Below are 24,282 nucleotides of genomic sequence, written 5' to 3' on the forward strand. Positions count from 1 at the left end.
CGTGACCATATGACTGCGCCATGAAATTTTTTACCCTAAAGATGCCCATTCTTTTCTAATTAGCGTAGAGCAAGATGATCAGATGAATTCGGATTGTTAGTAGGGAGAAACAAAAATCCTGAGAAGATATCCCTTCGTCAGTAACTCTGACAAGTGAGACTACTTGTAGTAGTATAGCTCGTAAATTGATAACTGATAACAACCTGGTATCATGTTTTCGGAACAAAATGCCGAATTAACTGCCGTAAGCTCAGCTACGAGGATATCGCGTTTCGCCAAAAATCACCATCGTATTTTTCCATCTATTTCCTTGCTTAAAATACGTCATGTGTGGTCTCGTTTTTTTTTAACGTGCAAATTACTAACATTTCAATCTAATAAAAGCATAATAGCAATTACTGAATATCATTGCTAGATACCTTTTGGGCTAATAGGTGATTCATGCAGCAGTTGACCTCCATAAACTGGGAACTTTAGGCTGAAAAAGGTCAGTTGGTGAGAAGAGGGGGGAGCGCGAAACACGTTTCTATTGTTCTCGTGTAACTCGATATTTTTTTCGAAGCTAAAGTCTTCGTAATAAGATCCCTGCGCGAGCTGGGACCTGTTTTTATTTTGAAGAAGAGAAAAGCGTCAGAAGGGGGGAGGCGAATGGTGAATGGAGGGGGATAAAGGTTCTTGGGAAATGCGCTAATGTTACTTTCCCACGGCACTGAGCTTCTCCCAATGGTAGTTCCATCTCTTGGAGAGGATTCCAACTACGTGCTTGTCGTTATTAGCCATAAATGACACATTGTATTTATTTCGTCTCATTTTCGTCAAACGATGGATGCGGGAAAATTCTGCGTCGGAACCGCGATCTTCAAACGATCAATGCGAGAAACGATACTTCGGGGAACGATAGATGCGGTAAAAAATTAAATTGTCTATAAGGAACTTTATTTGGGACCAGAAACGGCGAACGATCAATGCGGGAACGATAGATCGAGGTTCCACCGTATAACTTTCTTTTGAAAGCGGCAGTGTAATGACTTCTTTTCTCTGCTATTGTAATACTCTGAAACCAAAACTGAATCGATCTCTCTAATCAGAGGCAAATCATGTTCCCTTCTTACCGTTGCTCTGGGAAAAATGGAACGACTATGTAGCATAATTAATCGTAGAGGGCGTAACTTGGTGGAAATCCATAATATCACGAATACAAGGATCAAGGAAATAGCAAAGTTCTTGATCCTTGTATTCGTGAGACTATGTAGCAGTTTATATCGCGACGGCATTGAGGCTTTAACGACACAAACAAACAGCATTACCTTAGATAGCACAAAGCGGAGGAACTGGATCACCACCGACAATAAATAACTCCACACAAACTTTCCGGTTGCGACGTAAAACTGGCAAGTTCCAGGTCGACGCATGCGGCAATCGTGTAATGCTGTGTTGCCATAAGCGGAAATCTTCTCTCGTTTTCAGGGCCGCAATGCGCGAGAATTAGTAACGTCACGCCAAAAGCTCGCTGTCACCCGGTTCAAACGCAGGGAGCGTAGTGTCCACAGCGCATGGCAGGTTGTCAAGGCTAGCGGTCTTCCAGTCATAGGATTGAGGGTGTTGAATAAACGTTCAAATTTTTCGACACAATGGCCATCTAGATTTAGTTTCGAAAGTGGTCGCTGCAGCCAGTGGGAAGGCTAATTGGGTTGAAGGGGGACTAAGCAGTGACCGAGGGAGGGGAAACCAAGCCATTTGAGGAGAGTAAACAAGCTGATGAGAAGTGGTGTCATATTTCAGGAGGGGGAGAGAAAAGGCCTGCGCTGGGGAAAGATGTTTTTTTCTTCAGGCAACATTCGTTCCCACGCTTTTCTGACCCACGCGACCGCATGCGACGAAGCTCGCCACAATGAATAGAAGTGTGCTAGCCACGAACGAAGATGAAAATTTCTGGGAAGGTATTATTGTCAAGATTGAGAGATTTTTAAGGTTTTAAGACGAAATTCACGGCTATTTCCCGGTTTTTTCACGGTAGAGGAAATTCACGGCTAATTCACGGTTTTAAGGTTTTCACGGTTGAGTGGGAACCCTGGTAATAATACATATTTTATCAGGTTATGGAAGCCCAGGAACCCTTTGGTCTACGTTGGAAATTCTGAATTGGAAATTGAAGGCTGATGATGAATCATGACTACTCATATAGAAACTAGGTCCCTGTGACGTCACGTGAAGTGGCATCATATGGGCGCCAATCTGGCCTTTTTGAAATGAGGTTAAAATTGACAATTGCCATTCGTCAAAACTGGGATTTCTAAAACCAAATACTTTGTATATTACGAATACACTAATGGTGGGTAACGAATCGCAATCAATGCCTTTTGTTTTCTTTGACAAAGGAAACTACCCTATTTCATGATATACCGATAAAAATGTCTTTCATTGTGTAGAAACATTTTTATTGACAATAAGAGACCCATAAGCGTGCACGGTGACGTGAAACTGTCGTTAGGGAGTGCAAAATCCACCTCAACGCAACTGAAGCATTTGAGGGTGGAACACAAGTCAGTATGTGATGAGAAAGTGACAAAATTCAGGGGAAACTTATGTGAGGAATATCAAAATTAAGTCAAAGGTTTCTTTCAAAAGTTTCTGAAGATTGAACCTATTTTCATTTCCAAACGCAAGCATAACGGTTTACGTCCTGAGCGTGTAAAAATTTTATCATTTTTAAAAATGATCTGAAAGCTTATAAAAATGATTTTTTATCGGTAAAAATATTTAAATGTGTATGTAAATCTAAATAGCATTCCTTTGATTGTATGTACCCAGAAGAAACTTGAATAACTACTTCGTTTCATAGCAGACAATTGAAAATGCATTTGGATCCGAAAATATCCCGAGATCCGGGTCCTAAAAAAATCCTGGATTTCGCCAGCCTCAGAATCATGCGTGGCACATGAATGACAGTTGTTTATTTTCCTTCTTGAAAAATGATTAACCTACTTTTTCATTCATTGAGCTCCAACAATCATGAAGATGAATTCTCCTGACGTTGACATACACTCATTTTGCAGCAGTAAGAATCAGCATTTTCTTTCAAATACTGTTCTTCAGATGCCGTTTCTGCAAGTGAAAGCACTCTTTTCCAATCAAGGGTTCATATATTTTTTTGAAAATCCACGAGCGAAATAGCCAGTTGTTTCAAGTGCAGACAGTGCTAGTTTTTCCCAAATTACTCCCATTCTCCACACTTATAAGATTAGCTGCGACTACTAACACTAAATTAAACAGTTCAAATTCACAATCGGTTACTATTTACAGTAACTTGCCGTTGTGGGATAACTCCTTTCGGAGGATTTGATTATTACCAATATGTTCATGTCCGTGGTCATGAAAATGATATGGAATTTGCGACAGGTGCTCATTGAAAAATATCGAGGTGCAAAATACTGATGTTCTAGTTTTATTGTAAAAATATTGTGCCATTTTTCTTCCATTTACAGGTTGTCTCATCCAGATTACTTTCACAACTTCTACCTTCACAATTTACAGAGGAAGAACTTTTTCAAATGTTCTGAATCTTTTTTAATAACTTTTAATCATACATGTTATGAATTTGAACGGGTTATTCTAATCACTTGTCCCTTTACACAACAATTCATCATTTCCACTGATACCAACGTACGTTCCGAACAAAATACCGTATAAACGCGTGTAAGAGGCGCACCTTTTTTCCCAGACATTGCAGCCAAAAATGGGGGTGCGCCTCTTACACAAACTTCTTATCTTCCCCCCCTCCCCTTCCCCGGTCCCAAGTCCAAGGGGAACTGAGTGGCCTTGGTTTTTAGCATGAGTCAGTCATCCGAAACCCTGGGTCAAAAACAAGCAGCAGGTAGGGGAGTTTCTCCCATAGTGACGTATTTTTAAAATGCTCCTGTTTGAATTTCTAGTAAGCATCGCGCCGTCATGTCGGTATCCCAGAGGTGAACATTGAAAAGATCGCGCGGGGTGATTCGCTCCGGAGCGCACGCTAAATTTACTGCCACGAGTGGGCATACTGCGGCATTTATACTGCATATAGTAATCGCTTATCAAACGTAGAGAAACGCGTAGTTTTGAAGGACATACCTGGTTAATAGTCAACATCTGTCTTGCCGAGAAATTTCCATTGCGCTGAGCACCTGATTTTTCAAAAATTATCTTCAGACGCTTATATGAGGATTTTTGCAACTGAAAATTATATTGGTGTCAAAACCTGCGGTTTAAAAAATTCGAACGAGTGTGTTCATTGTTGGATTAGCGCTGAAGGAGAGGTCGAGGGGAAGGAGCGCGCACCCTCCCCTCCATATTTCAAGCTACGAGGCTACGAGCGAAGGAGCAAGGGAAGAACACGTTCGATCTTGCATGTGACGTCGTTGCCTTTAAAGCGAAGAGGCGAAGGCGCAGTAATGTGATATACGCAGTTTGCGTTGCCTGAAGTTTCCAGTCCGTCTCGTCTCGTTTGAATGCGCTTATGCTACGCTTGTTTCTTCCGAAATTGTGCTGTTAGGACTAAGTTGAATATTAGTAGCCTTGTTTTAGCTATAAATCTTTGTGTCAATCAATTAGAGCTCAAAAAACTTAAATGCTGTCAGATATACGTCGCGTTAGGTCTAATTCTTTTTAGAACCTCGTGCGTGTCATACAATTGCTGAAAGATATCGAGATATATTTTCGAGCTCAGTTGGTGACTCACCTAGCATTTGACCTCCAGAAACTCGGAGAATTGAACCTGGTAGACCGAAAAAGGTCAGTTGGTGAGATGGGGTAGGGATGAAATGCGTTTCCATTGACTGTAACTTGATAATTTCCTATTTTCCTGTGGAGTTCAGGAAAGGAAAAAAGTCCCCTTGCACACACACCGATTTTGGATGGCCGGTAAAAAATATCGGCCGATATTTTACCGGCGAAGCGATGCTTGCACACACGCCGGATTTTAACCGGTCAAACGATAAGTTGCTATGTTTTTGAGCCGGCGACGGCGATCCACAGTGACAATGGCCGGCAGCTAACCGGCATTTAGCCAGTGCCGGCGCGTGTTCGGTACGTGTGCAAGCTCCAATGCTCTCCCATTGTTCACTATTGGAATGTGGACGGCCGATATTTTACCGGCCGTCCAAAATCGGTCTGTGTGCAAGGGGCCTTAAATATATGAGGTGGTTATTATCCTAAGGCGCTGAGATTGCCCCGATTGTTGTCCAATCTCTTGGGAATGTTCATGCTATCTGCCTGTCGCGTTTTGCCTTAAAATTTTCCACGGCTGCAATTCTATTGCAATACTCCTGTGAGAGCTTTTAAACAAAATTGTTTATGAGTAGGACAAGCAACGTAGAGCGATGGCGTATGCGAAGAGAGGATCGGAACTTTTTCTACTCCCTCTTATGCCACTATTACCGCCGCAGTTATCAAAATTTCCTCTTTCAAACAGTACTGAAAGAGGAAATTTCGATAACTGTCGAAATTCCAGGCATACGTCTGCAACACCGCACGATAGGATAAAAAAATGCCGCAATTTTTTTTCTTTATAGCTTCGATCCTCAAAATAGGGGTGCGCCTCTTACACGTGTGCGCCTCTTACACACGCTTATAAGGTAATATCATGAGTTGCAGTGTTTACAAATAGGTAACAGATTTATTCACCATTAATGTCATTCATCCAGAATGCATTCTGTCCCAAGCATTTGTAAGTTGCCGTGACTCTCTCATCATTGTCATCATCCATCAGAGAAGGATAGGAAGAGTTGCACAGAAAATAAGTCGGGAAATTTCGGGAAAACTAACGCTTTTTTCTCACTTCATTAACAGACCCACGTTGACTGAATGCTGTGCCATTGTCTCCCTCTCGTCAGTGTCGTAGACATTTATTTCAATCATTTTACATCCATGCTACATGAACTCAATCACTGAATCATGAAAGAAGACATCTTGGAAAGAAAAATAACATAATGAATAAAATCAAAGGACCCAAAATAAAAAGAAAGACAAGCCATTAACAACTACTTGACTCCATTTCAACATAGTGTGCGGCAATTCGCTGCTAGTTCTTCTGAGGTATGACAGATAGCATCCAGTACGCACTAGTTTTTTTATACGTACACCATTTAGCAAATTTTTCATTCACTGATGAATCTTGTTTTTGCTAATTTTTTCTGTTATCCGGCCTTAAGACTCCCTGACATCCCTTATGTTCGATTCAAGTCAAGTTCATTTCAAATCCCTTGAAAATGCATCATAGATTGTCATCATGATGATGACAATAAACAATGGCTACTCACCCTGCTCCCTTAGCGTAAGCACCTGGCAGAGAATGACAAATGTTTTCGAATGCGCAGGACCAGACTCAGCCACCAGTTGGTACTCTGGTTCTTTGAGGTTCTGTTGCGCACACAGCTCTGCCAGCGCACCAACAGAATTCTCCGTCACCTGCTCAGCATACGGGGAGACAGCCACAGACGCAGCGTCATCCTTATCAAGTGCCCTGCAACACATGCACACCCATCACCACAAAGAACATATCAAAACAGTAATTCACTCCAGCTTGTGGAACTTTTCAATCACGACAGTTCAATGATACGATATGATGACTCTTCTTTCTTGCTTGACAACAAATTGCTTTCCACAACCCTTGCAGAACAATCAGACAAAACCTTCCTGCAAAACCTACCTCAAAAACTACGCATATATGGTTTAAGCGAATTAGGCTGGGAACCGCTTGAGACTTGGAGGCTGCACGCACTAGGCTTAGTTTGCTTGAACAATTGAGAATGGATATCTTTAAGAGTGACACAGAGAACATAATATTAGAGCCACACTATATTTCTAGGTCCGATAGAAGCGATAAATTAAGAGAGATGTTTTGCCAAATGGATAGATATGGGAATTCGTTTTTTCCCCGAACCATAAAGGACTTCAATAAATGCTAGTTCCATCTTCGTTAGAGCACTTCATTTTTTATGTGTATATGGCTGGTGTCCTAACACCCCCTGCCACACGTCTTTCAGGCGGCTTGCAGGGTATTATGTAGATGTAGAAGTATCCTGGGAGTAGCCACGGAGATAACTTTACAGGAGTCACTTGCAAAGCACAAATTGTACGAAAAATTCACAGAGAAAAAAATCATTTGCCTTGACCGGGATTTGAACCTGGATGCCCCAATCTCTGGTCAAATGCTTTAGCCAACTAAGCCACCGAGGCATCATCCCTCCCACTGGATATTTGCGGACACTACCGCACAAGGTTTGGACACTACCACCTTGTCCAGTTATGTCCACAAATATCCATAGGGATTAGGGATGTGTGAGTACTCGAAAATTCGAGTCGAGTAGTTGGTACTTAACTCAAGTGATTCGAGTGGCATTACGAATGTTGAGTCGAGTCGAGTAGTTTCGGTTACAGTGTTGTCGATGCCAGTAAGTTCAAAAATCTGCCGACAGGAAGCGCTATCATGAAGCATTATCACAATGGTGCAAATGCTTTTACTCAGGGCTGTTTCTGGCAGTTCGGCTACATATACATATAAATATTAATTAAATTCACCACATATTACCATAGGTTAATTCATTCCCATAGTGCTTATGGAACTTTTCAAGACTCTTTAATTTTCATTCATTTCCTAATACAGACGCAATTACCATCAACATTCCTCATAATCTTTCACTTTTTACATCAAGCTAAGCATTCAGGACAGAAAATTCACAAAGGGATTTGAAAATTAGAATATGTTGTCGCATATATATTATCATATTGCCAGATCCAGAGATGACCAAACTCGACTCGACTCGATACTCCTGAGTAGTTTTCAACTCGAGTCGAGATCAACAAGCACTCCTTGCACATCGCTAATAGGGACGAATGATGCCTCGGTAGCTTTACAGGCTAAAGTGCTCAAACGGAAATAGGGGGGGGATCCAGGTTTGTCTGTGGATTTCTCCCACTACACATATTTCCCACCCTTAAGGGTGCCTTCATAGCTCGGCGTTGCATACTTAGGGCAGAGCTAACTCATCGCAGCAAGTTGGAGCCCATCACAGTTCTGCGTTGCGAAAACAAATGAAAGGCAAAATGCATTGGCTCCTAAAAATCGGCATGGGAGCATATCATCTTATGATTTCGAGCAAAACACACTATACATATGTTGTTTTGTGTATTTTTATGCAATTTCATTTCTTAAAATATTCTTCGCAACTATAAATAGCATTTGAAGTTAATATGGCGACCATAATGTCAATAATCATGCATGTAATGATGGCCCTTGCATATGCATTATTATGATCTTTAAATTTTATTTCCCAACTTGGAATATTCGAAAAATAGCTATTTACATACACTCAGTGAACATGAGTAACTTGGAATGTTATCAGGAATATTTATTAATGATAACTGTTGTTCAAATAGATTCCCCTAGTCATGTTATCTAAATAGCTCTAACTGAGTAGATCATGGGGGCACAATTATTAGATATCAATTGGAATTTAAACGACCGTAGTCACCAACAAGGAGCTCTCAAGCCGTATTTAGCTTGTGATACAATTGACGGGTATGATTTATGCTAATCTACGCTCCTCAGTGATTGTAATATAATTTAGGGTTAACATTTATCCTATGTTTAGGAAAGATACGAAATATCTATGCTTAACACTTCAAAATAATAGTAAATAATGAAATAAACAGCATTTGTCACTCCCATTGGAGCTAATCTTGCATATTTGTATACCTAAGCTTCCCATAGACAAACACCAATTCGAAATCGCCGGCGTACTGCCGCCTTCACGCAGAGAAAATCCGACAGGTTCAGTTTTTCTGCGACGATGCAGCGAGCTGGAGACGTGACGTCATCAATTCTCAAAGACAGGCTCTGATAGGCTCGCTAGCTGCGGCGTCAACGCAACGCCGAACTGTGAAGGCACCCTAACCCTTTCACTGCCAGCCCATTTCAGGATGTGGGATGTATGAAGACTGCCAAGGCTATTTTCCGGAGTTAGCAACATTTCACATTTAAAAATTTTTCAGCTACTTAATTATATTTAATGCTTGATTTTTTCCCCAATTCTTAAGATATACTTATATCTTATATCTATAGATAGATCATGGGGGTTTGCATAAATTACAGCCGTTGAAAAGGCCACAATCACGAAATAAAAGTGAAATAATTCAGGCCGATAAATCGGCCCCTGGCAGTTTCCGCTCTACCAACGGTGGCAGTAAAAGTAGAGATGTGCGAATAGTATCCGCGAATACTCGAAAACCTCGAATACTTCGAATACTTTGAATTTTGCCGCCTACACTGTCGTTGGTAGTTGACTTAGAAAATTGTAAAGAACTCAACGTTTAGTGCATGCAGTGCCGTTATAGACTAGTTGACGAACTACATCAAATTCGTGGATTAGAGCGGTGAAAAGAGTTCGACGTGGGGAGCCAAAAATGATTGGGTGAAAAAATCCAAAAATCCCCGCTTTCCCCCACCAGGAGAACCTCAGTGCCATGGGATAGTAACTACGTAGCACAATTCCCAAAATCCGCTACCCCTCCATTCAATAGCCCTCGGCCACTCCTCCGATGCTTTCCTCCTCTCCAATATCAAACAAAAGGTGAAAAGGTCCCAGCTCGCGCAGGGTTCGCATCACGAAGACCATAAATGAAAAGCTTCAAAAGAAAATATCCAGTTATAAGAGAATAATAGAATCGTGTTTCACCCTTCCCTCTTTCTCCCTCCAAAAAATATGAAGTTACACGAGAACAATAGAAACGTGTTTCGCGCCCTCCCTTTTCTCACCCACTGACCTTTTTCAGCCTACCTGCTTCAAAGTTCCCAGTTTCTGGAGGTCAACTGCTGCATGAATCACCTATTAGCCCAAAAGGTGTCTAACAATGACTTTCGGCTTAGCTCATTAGCGTCTGATTGCGGCCAGCTCAGGAACTATTTGAAACTCATTCATCTTCCAAAATTTTGTCCTCATAATATTCTCATACAACCGGGCATTTTCCAACAACACAACTCTTGAGCCAGGGAAATTCAATCATGTGCCGTTCAGTAAGACAAAGTGTAATAGACCCAAGAAAGAATTTTTCCGAAGTATCCCAGCCCACATCCCACCTTGAATGGAATATACTCTCGTTGGAACATCAGTGAACACAGATGACATTTTGGACATTGAAACTGCTATAGAGCACAATCGTTCCCATGGTGTAGTGTGTTAAGTATCATGCAACAAAATAGAAGTTTTAAAACAGAAAATAACCATTGAAAATTATTGTGATGAATAAACACAAGTAAATCGGTGCTTAAAGGTGCACATATATTAGTAGTAAACAATCAAAAAGTGAATAGAAAATGATGGTTAATCATCAAAAGTTTTCCATAGGGCAGATTGTTAGTTTCCATAAATATGCTTTCCTGTGCCCCACATCTCATTGGAAAGAAAAACCATAGGATCATAAAACACCAGTGCACTTCTTTCTATAGGCATGTGCGTGAGCATCACTCATGTGCATGGAATGAAATATTTAAGCAAACCATTTACATCTTACTTTGAAGAGAAGAATTCACAAGCTCATTCAGTTCTAACTAAGGGCAGGGTTGTACATTCATATAGATGAATCCAGTTTTGAGAAATTTCACTGGAAATTTTTTATATAAACGGTTGGGGGTGGGAAGCTACAACGGCAATTTGTTCCCCGTTTTGCTGCCATGGCCTCTTGACTGATTTGCTGAGAAAGAAAAGCCTGGCACCCATCTAGAGGGGGGGGGGGGGAAGAGGGAGAGAACAAGATGAGGCTTTTAGAAAATTGAAAAATGCCTTTAGAAAATAGAAAGCAGTTACTACAGATTAATCATTTCAGCAGAAGACTTATGGAATTTTCAAAACATTGAAAAATATTCAAAAATTTTATTTCTGGCCCGGGTTTAGGCATGACATGAGTCGTTACGTGTGGGAATGTAAAAGCTGTCAGAACATAGTGATCTGGCCGGTTTGATGGAATCACAGAAGATGATTAAACATTGGACAGTAGAGTCCATGGATATCATCAGCCCCATGCCCAGGTCTAGGCAGGGATCCCATTACATTCTGATGTTTGTTGAAAATAGGGTAGTTTCCTTCATCAAAGAAATCGAAAGGTAGTGATTAGAGATGGGTCAAAAAGAACCGAACTGCCAAAACGAACTGTTCACTGAAATGAACCAGTTCGAAAATGAACCGTTCTCTAAAACACCCTGTTCACTGTTCATGTTGGCACTGCACAATTGCGGCGTACTCGGTACAGTAGGTATGATCATCAAGAGGCATTTTGAACTGCAGCTTACTCGAGCAAGTACGTTGTGGGTACAACAGATGGCGGTTACGAGGGAGGCCATCCAAGGCCGCCGAAGTGCGTCGTAGACGACCGAGCCCCTCCCCTTCTTTCTCTACTATTCCCCTCCGATAGCCACTGAACCGTTCGTTCTAACTAATATTTGAACTGATATTTAAAATATTAGTTCTTTCGAACCGTTCGAAATAACTAATATTTAAAATATCAGTTCTTTAGAACCGTTCGAAATATTAGATCAAATATTAGTTTCCTCGGGGCGTTCAGTTGGGATATCGCGTTCATTTTGCTTTCGTATTTTGAACATTTGTGGATCTGTGGATGCATCTCCAAAAATATTGTTTAAAACGCGATTCATGAACTTAGGAAACGATTGAACACATGATTGTGAAACATTTTTTTCGGTCCCTTTACCAAGTTGATATTTGGACTTAGTTTTTGGAGCCTACGATGAAATTTTAATTTTTTAAGTGCGCTGTATTGTGCAATGTGGATGCATCTCCAAAAATGTTGTTTACAACGCGATTCATGAACTTAAGAAACAATTAAAGTCTTTGGACTTTGTTTTTTCAGGTGCATCATCTAACTAGGAGTTTAATCGTTTCTTAAGTTCATGAATCGCGTTTTAAACAATATTTTTGGAGATGCATCCACATTTCACATCACATCGCACTTAACCCTTTCGAGACCGCGGAGTTTTCGTCTTAGCTTGACTGCTGTACCGCTCCCCAAGAGACTCTTCTTTCTCGTGGTACGGAGCATTTTTGGAGGGCATTCGTTATGAAGGGTCTCGCTGAACCTTTTTCGACCCCTCCACGGTGGGACTCCGTATTATCTCGGACTCCAAGAGTAGTTGTGCTCCCTCCTTTCCGGGTTTACGACCATACCTGCGGCATTGGTTCGCGGTCAACTTATGTATTGCTTATATGTATTTAGCAAATGGATAATTGTTGCTTGCACGTAAATTACAGGCATTGAATATAATTCCTCATTTTTATCTGAGCATTGTCAAATTTTAAACGAAGTTCTAAGGCCATTATCAAAGCATTTAACGCAGCAACAATTTCCATGTTGATGTTTATACATAACTCGAGATAAGTTAATATTTGTCGTAGAATTACGTTTAAAAATTGTAAACGCTGCTCAAAAGACAAACAATTCAATTCTTAGTTTATATTTCTTGAGAAATGAACAAATATTTATTTCGAAAATTGACTCTATAAACAATTGTATGACCGCTGTCCCTTACCGCTGAGAGAGGTTATAAAAGACGAAGGGTCCGGGTACCTGCTCCCGGATTCGGAGGGTTAATCCGAAACCCCGAAGCGTTGGGTCCCGAGACAAAGGCGACCTAAACCCACGACAGTCCTGAAAGGGGGAGAGCTCGAAAACGTATATATACGGGTTTCGTTTTCTTGACCGGGAAAATCTCACACGTATATATACGCCCGTGGTCTCCCGGGTCAGGAAACGTCCACACGTATATATACGTGTACGGTAGGGAAAAGGTTAAAAAATTTCATCGTAGGCGCCAAAAACTAAGTCTATAACTAAAAAAGAGTATATGATGACAATATAAAATGTGTACATTGTATCCACTATTTATGTTTTTCTTAGGTTGGTCGTACAGATATTTACTTTTAACTGGTTTAATCTATATTTTACCCTGCGTCGCTTAAGAGTTCTCAACTGATGATAGTGGGAAAAACATATTTTGGCTCCAAATTACATCAAATTACTTGTTTGTATCTGCAAACTTTGGCAAGCTTGTAATAACCTATTAATCGCACACCACACTAAGCTTTCATGTACTCTAAACGCATGATAAACAATATTTTCTACCAAATGACCCTACCTGTTCACTATGAACCGATATTTTGAACTGTTCTTTTTACTGAACAGGATCAAAGTGAACGGTTCATAAAAATGAACAGTTTAACCCACCTCTGGTAGTGATTGTGATTCGTTACCCACGATTAGTGTCTTCATAATATACAAATTATTTGGTTTTAGAAATCCCAGTTTAGACGAATGTCAATGGTCATTTTTAACCTCATTTGAAAAAGGCCAGATTGGCGCCCATGCCAATCCACTCCACGTGACGTCACAGTGGCCTAGTATCTACACGAGTAGATAGGAGTTTTACATTGTCTGAGATTACCTATGCGTGCATGAGCCACAGAGCTCATGGAAACATGTCTTAACAATCAACTATTAAAACTGCCTATGGTGGGAAAGTTTCCTTTGTTTGATAAGGTATTAATAATCCTTATTAATCCAAGCGCTATCTGCTAGCAGGTTACTCTGCTACCTGCTAGCAGCCTGCATCGTAGCGGTGCTCATAGCCTTGCACCAAGGTGGCAGCCAGAATCAGAATGATGTCACATGGGTTTTTCCCAGCATTCAAAATTAGATGTTGCGTTTTCGCATGCTTGAAAATTTTCACTTTTCATTTAAACGCGAAAAATAGATTAAAAAATCATAAAGCGTGAAATAAGTACTCCAGGAGTACTTATTTCACGCTTTAGTACATCTTTTAATTTAGGCAATTAAAAAAATAGGAAACCATCCTATTGCATTTGGTGGTCGATAGCAATACCAGCATTCCGTCAATAGTCAGCATGTGGCTTAATATTGTTGCACTCACGTTATTAATGAGTGTGGATGTCCGGAAGTAATGATATCTGATAATGGTGCACAGTATGTAGGCAAGGTATTGAAAAGAGTTGTTTGGCATTCCTCTGCACCACACTGCTCCTCCAGTGGCATTGGCTGGGGTATATTATCTGAGTGATGGGGATTTGCGTTTTGGTTACAGTACGGGACTTTAGGCACCGCGGAGAGAACCACAAAGGTTGCAGAAGTCGAGACAGCTAGTGAGTCAACAGCTTGAGGTGTTTCCTTTCCATTTACCTTCCTTTTTCTACCCCCTCTCCCTTCCTTAGAGATACAGGACTCGGGACACTTGAAGAGTGTAAGTCACCGAGGGAATCACAAAAAGGACAAACCTTTCATTCCCTTCACCTCCAATCAGAGTGCAGGCGGATTGATCCTCAACTCACCTTTCCTGCACTGGCACCCTTATTTGCACCTTGGTTATCAGATTCTAGTGATTTGAGCCACTCGTCATCAACCACATCCAAAGCTAAGCAGGAGAAACAGTGCCATATTACGAAGTGTTTAGAGAATTTTCAACTCGAAGCATACCTCTCCATTAATGCTTGGGAGTCTTCTAGCTTTCTGTCATAAATATAAAAATTGCCGAAGGAATTGAATTAAAGGTAAGATCAGCAATTTATGGCATCAAAAACTAAAATATGAACAGAATGCTGACAGAAAGTCTACACTGTTTCAAATTTTCATGAAAATATGAAAAATGCTTACTCAAGGCCTAAGATATTGAGTTCCATTCGATGGCATGTTGTGATACTCATAACGGAATAACCTAAAAACTATAGAAACGTTGTACAAATAGAAAATAGAGGTACAGTAGGTAAGGGGTCAATCACATAACTACATTTAGTCCAATATTACATCATCCAGTTCCTTCAGCACCTCGGTACATTGACAACACATCAAGTAATTTTTGAGCAGTTTCCACGACATAAAAACCGGCAGAAATAGTAACTAACAGAGAAATCATCCGATAAAATATTACCTCCCAGTGATATTCACCCACATGGCACTTGAATTCTTTGGTTAATCACGCTTGCATGAGAGAGGTCGTTATGACAAAAAAAAATTAAAAATGGCTTTCTCCTGCAAGCGGAATCCCCACTAAAAGGACCGGATACAAAAGGAAAAATGATCACAATAATGAAACCAAAAGTTGGAAAAAACGCACTTACACTTTTGTGGTAACGCCACTTGTAACCAGAAGCTGCGCACGAACTAATTTATCAGAATTGGCCAATGTTTCCAAAGCCTTTAAGGCAGCATTATGCTTCGCCTCTTTCTTGGAACGTCCACTTCCCGTCTCTAAAACAGAACAAGTTTTAATAGCAACGAAAAGTTTGAGTACTTCATAAGCAATGGATTATCGCCCATACCTCGGACATTTCCTGCTGTCACGACGTACTGAAAGAAAGTATCGTGTCCAGCACTATCCGTAATGAGCTCATACTGAGGAGTAAATCCCTTTCTCAGCATATACTCATTCAAAGTTGACATCGGCGTTTTGGCCGTGGCCATGATGTACCGGTTTACGCCCCAATTCTAAGGGAGTGTTTCTACCTAATACACACAAAATAAAGGGCATGAGAGTTAACCAATTCACTACAACCATAAACACGTGAGATGACTTATTACATACCTCTTAAATTATTCAGCACAATACACTTGCCACGACCCACGGTTATCCACCAGCCCCGATACCCCGATACCGATACCATCGAAAATCAAATTGAACACGCAAATACAAGAAAAATATACTACAGAAGGAAGTTATCGCAGAGTTTGTGAAATTATCTTCACTTTCGTGCGCCAACAAAGATTGCGCCAACCTCGTCGTGACGGATCAGTAAACTACAGTAAACCAGTAAACGAGCAAACAAATGCGTTTACCTCCCACCCTCACCGCTCCCTGTGGTGACTGACTTCAGCGGGTAATTCAAACTTTTTTCCAAGCGTGCTTATGATATATTTTAAAACGCGTTTGGATGTATTTCGCATCTCACCACGAATTTCATTTGAAAATTTTCAGTCTCCTTTATGTAGTCAAATAAAATTTGGTGAGCTTGAATCTCAAGCTGTAGTTATGAAAGTTTTGGTACTTTTCAGAATAGCTGTTAAGCATTCCCTTCAGCCCATTGATTGAGAGGAAATTATTGCGTCCCGTAAGCGAGAGAAGAGATTTCTTTAGGAACAAGATGATCAAGGAAGACGTTCCTTTGATTTCTTCATTAAGTCTGATTCTTCTAAAAGGATATAAGGGATGCGATGTGGTAAGCAAAAAGACCTCCTCAATGTTTTTTAGAACATCCTATTCGTCCCTAGAGTGTATTTCAAGAGATAAAGAGTGAAAATTCAAGAAAATCAGCCACACCTTATGGTACCTGCACTCATTCATGTAGTTACATCCCTCTCCTAAGAATGTGATCCTTCGCACCCAGTAATTCTGATGTGTGGACCACTCTTATTCCTTTCCATCATCCCAGGCCTCATTTTGCACCAGCCTCGATCTTCCCCTCATGCGGAGTAGCTCATCTGCCATTTATCAAGGTCCTAAAGTCTTAAGAACAAGTAGATGAGTGTCCAGCAGCACTTCTCCTGAGTCAGAACCACACCTGACTCATCCAGCTTATCTTCCTTTTAGTGCCAAACAAGGGGATCAGATAATGCCAGCATATTATAGACTTCTAAACAAAATGATGCCGCAGACGATCACCAAAATCTACTTAATTTAACATGTGCACACATTAACAACTGCAAAACCGCTTTCATGACCCTGATGACAAGTATGCCCTAGAATATTCCTTAGAACCTTCCAGTAGGTTGTTGTGGCTCAACGATCCAACTTGACGATGTAATGGCAATTGCCGAGCTCCTTCAAGCTGGTACCAAACTGCCAACTGTGATGATTTCCTGCATACATCTTTGCCTGTCCACTCTCCTCCACTCCCCTCATTTTGAGGCTTCAGTTTCGGGAAAAGTTAAAAAAATATGTTTGAATATAGCCCCCCCCTTTACTTTTACCATGGGCATTTTTGGAAAAAAAGGGGGGACTATATTCAGACATATACGGTAATGTCCCGTAACTTGGTGGTCAGTGGAGTGGGATCATCAGTAGCAGCCTTACATCTCTTCTTCAGCATCTAGATGCTGTGTTCCGCGAGTCCATTTGTGGCTGGGTGATTAGGCGTGCCTTTAACGGTCGAATCATAAAATGTCACATCAATCAGCTGATTGCCACATTGGTTCCGAAGAAACAAGTCACATTCTCACCTATGTTTCCACAGCACACAATGGGTGTGCCATCCTCAGCAGGAGCTGCAGGGGTGCCACCTGATTGTCAATTGTCGCCGATCACTGCTGGCACCTTCTCCTCCATAAGTGGTTCGACCAGCCCTGTCTCCTTCAGCCAGTAGCCTCCTCCCGCACCCTGCCAGGAACCGTATGTTGTCTTCAAATAAGCGGGGGAGACTAATATGATTAAATGTTTATGTTAAAGTTTATGTTATGGATGCTTTCATGTCTATATCATGTAAAATGCAGGGCCGGATTTACCCAAAGTTATACATGCTATAGGCACCTCTCCATTGAGCTCCTTAAGGAGTAATTACTAGAGCCCCCCCCCCCCTCCCTGATTTTTATGATAAGGCATAGTCACTCACATGAGGTAAGGTTTGGAAAAAAGGAATAAACAGATATATGGCTGACAGCATAAATTTATGCTTGAATTTTTACACAGGGAAAACATAGATGACTCAATTAAAGAAAAACAGCTTGGAGTTAATTCTACATGAAACAGTTAAACTTTTATGCAACTACAGTGGCGCCGACTCCATGGGGCCTGAGGGGGGCCGAGCCTCCTCAAAAATTCGTTATGGGTGTGAGGAAAAAATGTGTTAGGCTTGTCGATTTTCCCCGGAGTGTCAAGATGTCGAGATTTGAGTTATCAGGGTTCTAATGTTGATCATATGACTCTTCCAAAATGCTTAAGAAAACTTAAAACCCACTACTTATAACATTTTCCGGAGCCGGATCCCCGGTTTGGGTCCCCCCAATACTTTTTGTAAGTCGGCATCCCTGTGCAACTAAAACACTTAATGCATACCTTTTCTAAATATAATGTCTATTCATACAACAAAAAAGAAGAGTAATTTCAAAAATGAAAACATTACGTACTGCTGTAACTAAATGAACTGCCGCCCTTAAAGCCTTGCCGCCCTTGGACTGCGATGCCCCCTAGGCACGTGCCTATTTTGCCTTACTGTAAATCCGGTCCTGTTTACATGGAGATAAGTATTGTTGTGTTGTTGATCTTCCTAAGAAACTCATTAGTATTAGAATAGTGATCGATGTGAGAGCTATCCTCTATATTATTTCTACTGTATAGATACCTTTTTCTCAACTCATAGGCAACCAAATTCTACTAATGAGGTACCAAAATGCACAGAATTTATCAGAGAACATGCGACGGCATATCTTACTTCCTAAATATTGCTATTGTTTCCTAAAATTGGTTTTTAAAATTGAAAAAAAAATCGATTCCGGCAAGATTGTCCTCATCCCAAGAATACAGTTAATGCCGTCGGATCCCACCATGCCTTTTAATTTGACTCGCAGACAATTTCCCATTAAGGTTTCCTATACGATGACTATTAACAAGGGTCAGGGTCAGATTTAGCAAAGAGCTGGCTTATTCCTGCCTGACCCTGTATTCTCTCATGGCCAACTTCATGTAGCATTCTCTAGGGTAAGATCTTTTCAAAATATTTTTGTAAATATTAAGGAAAACGCTAAACAAGTATTAACAGAGGATAGTGCAATTACTTCCAATGTTGTGTTTAAAGAGGTCTTCTGACCTCAATTTGTACATGAACATTCCAATTAAATTTGTACATAAGACCCTGCCTTTTTTTCTACATTTTAAAATTAGAAACGTGCCTATCCCTCTGTGACCCGCATTGAAAAGAGCGGGGGAAGCCTGCTGGGAGCGGGCGCATCATGCTCATATCTTTTTATTTACCGGTCATCAGTCACAACAAAGGTCTAAGAGTGTGTCATCCTTTTCAACCACTTCAAATACATGACCTGATTTATTTGTGTATTTTGTATTTCAAATACAGATTTTTATTATTTTCCCATTCAAAAATATAAAAAATTCATTTGTAAAACAGTTTTGAAGTAGCTCCACAACATCATGCTTCAGGGATTACTTTATGAGTAACTGAACAAATGAACTCCGCCATCAAAGGACTTTGTCCTCGGAGCTAAGGTGCTACCTCAGAGTCATCAAGGAGCAGATATAGGTAGCCAAGTAGGGCAGAGAATTTAGAGATGTACACAGCCCATCCAAAATTTACCTCAATGCAGTATTTCTTGCAACCAACCCTGAATCACATGATCATTTTTTCCATCTAACGGTAAGGCTACTTATTCCCTTTCTCAACTCAGCAGAAAGTAAATATGTAAGCACCGTAAATGAATTTTGTATATTGAAAGGTATTAAAGATACAATTTTGTAGTTTGTTTCTCAAATACCTAAGTCAGAGGTATTTTGAATTTCAAATGCCTGTATTCTGCCCAACCCTGCCGCTGGCAAAGTGTGTCCCCCAATCCCTACCAGAGTCCACACTAACCATCCTTTAGAAATATTATTCGTTAAACTATTTTTCACTTGGCTCATTGGTCATAATTTCCCCCAGTCCCTCACTCCAGCCTCCTAAAACCTCACTCGCAATGAATTTCTAGCACTATAAAACATTTTGACAGAAATGACATTATCATAATTTCAGCAGATTAAGGGCCAACCATAGTGGCTCTTGATAGAGATGAAAATATGGCTAAATGCAATTAAATGATGCCACCCCATCTTCTCCTCTCTCCTATGACCCCCCAATTTCTAAAAGAAATCATCACCTTCTTCAAGGAATATTAGATGTATTAAATCATGTGATTGTAATTTTGTGACTCATTATTCCAATGTAATGCATAGTACATCTGGAGTATGCTCCTATACGGAAGTGAGGCATGGACAATGACCGCAGCGGAGAAATCAAGGGTAGATGCTCTTGAAATGTGGTGCTACAGAAGAATGATGAAGATCAAATGGATCGACCGAGTTAGTAACGAGGAAGTCCTAAGAAGGGTAGGAGAGAAGAGAAGCCTCATGAAAACCTTTAAAAGGAGACGGAACAACCTTATAGGCCACATCTTGAGACATGATGGCCTGATGAAGACAATTGTCGAGGGACAAGTGGAAGGCAAGAATGGAAAAGGAAGACCTCGAACAAAATATATGGAACAAGTAAAGAGAGATGTGAAAGAGAAGAAATACGTAGGTGTGAAAAGATTAGCTGATAGGAGAACTGAGTGGAGAGCTGCGTCAAACCGATCCTAGGATTATTGACCAGTGATGATGATGAGTATATATGTGGCGCAATTTAAAAAATGAAAGATATTGTGCAAAGGACTGATAAAAGGCAAACCTGACTTTGGAATTATTTGGTTTTAGAAATCCCAGTTTAGACGAATGTCAATGGTCATTTTTAACCTCATTTGAAAAAGGCCAGATTGGCGCCCATGCCAATCCACTCCACGTGACGTCACAGTGGCCTAGTATCTACACGAGTAGATAGGAGTTTTACATTGTCTGTGATTACCAATGCATGCATGAGGCACAGAGCTCAGGGAAATGTCTTAATAATCACCTATTAAAACTGGTTAAGGTCGGAAAGTTTTCTTTGTTTGATAAGGTATTACTTATCCTTATTTAAGCCAAGTGCTACCTGCTAGCTGGGTACTCTGCTACCTGCTAGCAGCCTGCATCACAGCAGCACACATATCCTCGCCCCACACGCCACCAGCGGGAATCAGACTGATGTCACACGGGCTTTTCCCAGCATTCATACTTAGTCTTCGCACGCTTGAAAATTTTCACTTTTCATTTAATCGCGAAAAACAGATATCGTCATTTAAAAATCTAAAAGCGTGAAATACGTACTCCAGGGATAGTAACCTTTCGATTTAGGCAATAAAAAAGAATAGGAAACCACCCTATCACTAATTACTGGATGAACAGCGACTAGGCATGGATTCCAATAATACTAGGCGTACTCAACGTTGGTACTGCATTTTGCACAATACACAAGAATGGGTGTGCCTCCATTATACTGATCGTCTTCATCTTCTACGAAGGCATCATCATCTTCTGTGATTTTCATTGCATTGCCGACTGCAATGTTTTTACTCATTGGTAACTAACTCACCCCACCTCACCTCCATCGTCGTTTATAGGTATATAATGCATGCATACAGGTCATGAACACGCATATTTACTGGTATTTCAATGAATTCTGACAATGCGTGTTATTTTGTACGTCCAGAGGGCAATATGTGCTCTTTCAAGCAAAATTGCTGCACAAAACTGCCAATCAATATCGACTTAAATTACTTCAAGAATAATATCGACGAGACACACAGGAAAATTATGGAGTACATACTTTAAAAATATGTAATCCACAGGCATCGATTTTTGGCTTTCCTTTAATTTGAGACAGTAACTAAATTAAGCAATGAGGTGTAGAGCAGAATGGAGGAGATAAAGAATAATTTCAATGAGAAAGACGCAGATTGAAAATCACACGGTGATAGCCATGGTATTTGATGGTGAGTAATAGACGTTGTTTATCATCTTCATAGTTTTCAAGCTGAGCAAAGCAAAGATGGAGAAATTAACTCAACTTGCATCATGAAGCACATGGACTTCTCTGTGATGATGCAACCCGCACATCACCTTCATACGACAAAACCCCCCACACCAAAGTCATGGTTTCTCGAGTCCAAACAAATGCATTGCATGTACGTTTTACTGAACACATTCAGATAACCCCCTATATGTCCTAAGCATAGCCTAAGGACATTTGAAATTTTAAAGCTTCCAAAGCATAAACGCATTCCCAGTGAAATGACTTCACAAATATTAGCAGCTTGAAGAAGCTATGCATTCCTAACATGTACATATATGTGTACGGTCACCTATTCAACCTTTGTTCATGTCCAAAACCGCTTCACTTTGTTTCTCATGCGTGATGCGGCCGTTGCCCACAGATCACTTAGGGCAGAATAAGCAAAGAGAAAATACTCATAGAATCTACAAAAAAAATACGTGGTCTTCCCACGCGATTGAAACACAGGATATTTATACACACGTCACAGATATTTTCAAACCTTCACCTTAAAATGTCCAGTGATAAGTTACAAAAACATCAGCGAATCAGCCAATATCATAAATAAGTGGGCATGACAAGCAATTAATGGATGTTTATTTTGCATCATTCATATATTCTTATAATCAAATATGTCAATGGCACAACTTAAGGTACAATTACAGTCGAGGATATACCAGACCCAGTGACCAGAGAAAAGCACCATGCACACTGCAGCACATGAACAAACGCCATAAAATATAATTTTAAAAAATTGTAGATACAAAGTATAAAGCTTGTTCCTATTTTCAGTGAGAGGATACAGCAATAAACTCAAAATATCCCAAAAGACTCCTTGTGAATGAAAACTAACTGCAGGCTCAGCAGACATTAACTTGGATGAATAATTCAAGAGAAAGTGGAAAAAATCATAACTTTTAAACCTTCTCGGTCGAGTGATTTCCTAGTCACATCATGGCATTTTACCCCCTTGCTTTTCAATGGAATATTTTTAAGTCTAAGTATTGTAGCAACTCTTCAACAGCATACCTTTATAAAAGATACACATATTGTCCTCACAATTCATACCAGATTGTATCTAAATAAATTCATTATGAACACATATCAATTCATGTAGAACATTATATGCACGTCAGGAAAACAACAGTCAGGCTGCATGAAAATCATTTCTAATTGTGAATGCATACTAAATAGGGTGTGATCTGGAGTATACTGGGTTCAGTTAATCGGCAATGTTTTCCAAGTCTCCTCATTAAAAAACAATTTGAAGACAAAAATCATTAACCAAAAGCAAATCACATACGTCAATCATTAGTTTTATCAGGCACAAGGACAATTATCTCTGTTTAATACAATCCTTTCATATTGACCACCAAACCCTAGAGATCATGCAATGAACTGTCAAGACAGGTAACATTCACGTTACAAAGAAAGCAATGGTTGATTTAATTCACACATTGCAGGTGTGCTTTCTTCAATGGCTTCATAGAAACATCAAATTCAACACAAAGGGAATGAGGCTTACAAAAATAAAATATTAAACGTGAAAACTGAATTGTGATTTTATCCATAAATTACCTTTCATTCTAATCACATTCACATTTGAAATTGTAAAACTTCCAAAGCACCATTAATGAATGCCGAGTAAAATGACTTCATAAATATTAGTAGCTTGAGGAAGCTATGCATTCAAAATTATCATACCAGCTCAGCATTTATCCCTGTAGTGAGTTTTATAGCCACAAACAATAACAATGCTTTTCATTTCTTAAAAGATATATTTATATATTCTTCTCAGGGATGCCATATTGTTAAAATGTCACATGCATTGGCTTTTGTAGTGTACACCACCAGACAACTTTTCAAGCATTTCTCCCCAAATTCCACTGCATCTTATATCATCAATATGTAATGTCAAAAACTCCCCAAAGAATTTCTTCTTCCTTCATCTCAATGACTAGAAAATACTTTACTCCAACATTTTTTGTTTCTCCTGATTGGTAGCCGTGGGGAGGGGACGCAGTCTGGCCCCTTCCAAAGGATATAAGATCAGTGCCCACCCACCTCTAAGTATGTACACAATTATTATTTCATGCTGCACTGAAATCAAAGCGTGTCCACCCACTTTTTCTCTAATGGAATTTTCTACACTTCACCCTCAGTCGACTAATGGCTTTGAGAGGCACTTGCACCACACAATGATTGCGTTGCGTCAGGGGACACCCTTGCCCCAACACACACGTTCCCTCCCAGCAAGGAATGTTGGGGAATATGTGTTCACCTTGGCTCTCGCACAAAATCATCACAGACCACTGAAACAGAGCTTCTTCGAGGAGGAGGAGAGCAACTGCACTTTCACTGCACAGTACGTGTTTTGACAACACCCACAGGTCCCCTCATGCTTCCTCCTCTAGATGTACACGGGCGTTTCCTGACCCGTCAACAGTCTGAACATAGACGTGGGCATCGTTTTCATATGAATCTGCAACACAAAAGAAATAATCAATAATACCTTTCATATTGTCAAATGCAAAAGACAATCCTTAAGACTACCAGAGCACAT

General features: G+C 40.3%; 2 protein-coding genes across 2 annotated transcripts in view; both read right to left on the reverse strand.

Annotated features, from left to right (window-relative positions):
* Positions 1-15,824, reverse strand: part of LOC124165406 (RISC-loading complex subunit tarbp2-like) — a 40,303-nt gene extending 24,479 nt beyond the window's left edge. The window contains exons 1-4 of the mRNA XM_046542802.1: positions 15,641-15,824; positions 15,378-15,561; positions 15,177-15,306; positions 6,297-6,499 (exon numbers count right to left, since the gene is read on the reverse strand). Of these exons, the coding sequence (XP_046398758.1) occupies positions 6,297-6,499; positions 15,177-15,306; positions 15,378-15,519 (475 nt within the window). The 5' untranslated portion in view covers positions 15,520-15,561; positions 15,641-15,824. The remainder of the gene's footprint in view (positions 1-6,296; positions 6,500-15,176; positions 15,307-15,377; positions 15,562-15,640) is intronic.
* Positions 15,825-22,299: 6,475 nt separating this feature from the next.
* The window catches only part of LOC124165867, a 183,913-nt gene continuing 181,930 nt past the window's right edge, over positions 22,300-24,282 (reverse strand). The window contains exon 28 of the mRNA XM_046543402.1: positions 22,300-24,201. Within this exon, the coding sequence (XP_046399358.1) occupies positions 24,130-24,201 (72 nt within the window). The 3' untranslated portion in view covers positions 22,300-24,129. The remainder of the gene's footprint in view (positions 24,202-24,282) is intronic.

This window comes from Ischnura elegans, chromosome 9 (assembly GCF_921293095.1).
Source record: "Ischnura elegans chromosome 9, ioIscEleg1.1, whole genome shotgun sequence".
NCBI classification, from domain to species: Eukaryota; Metazoa; Arthropoda; class Insecta; order Odonata; family Coenagrionidae; genus Ischnura; species Ischnura elegans.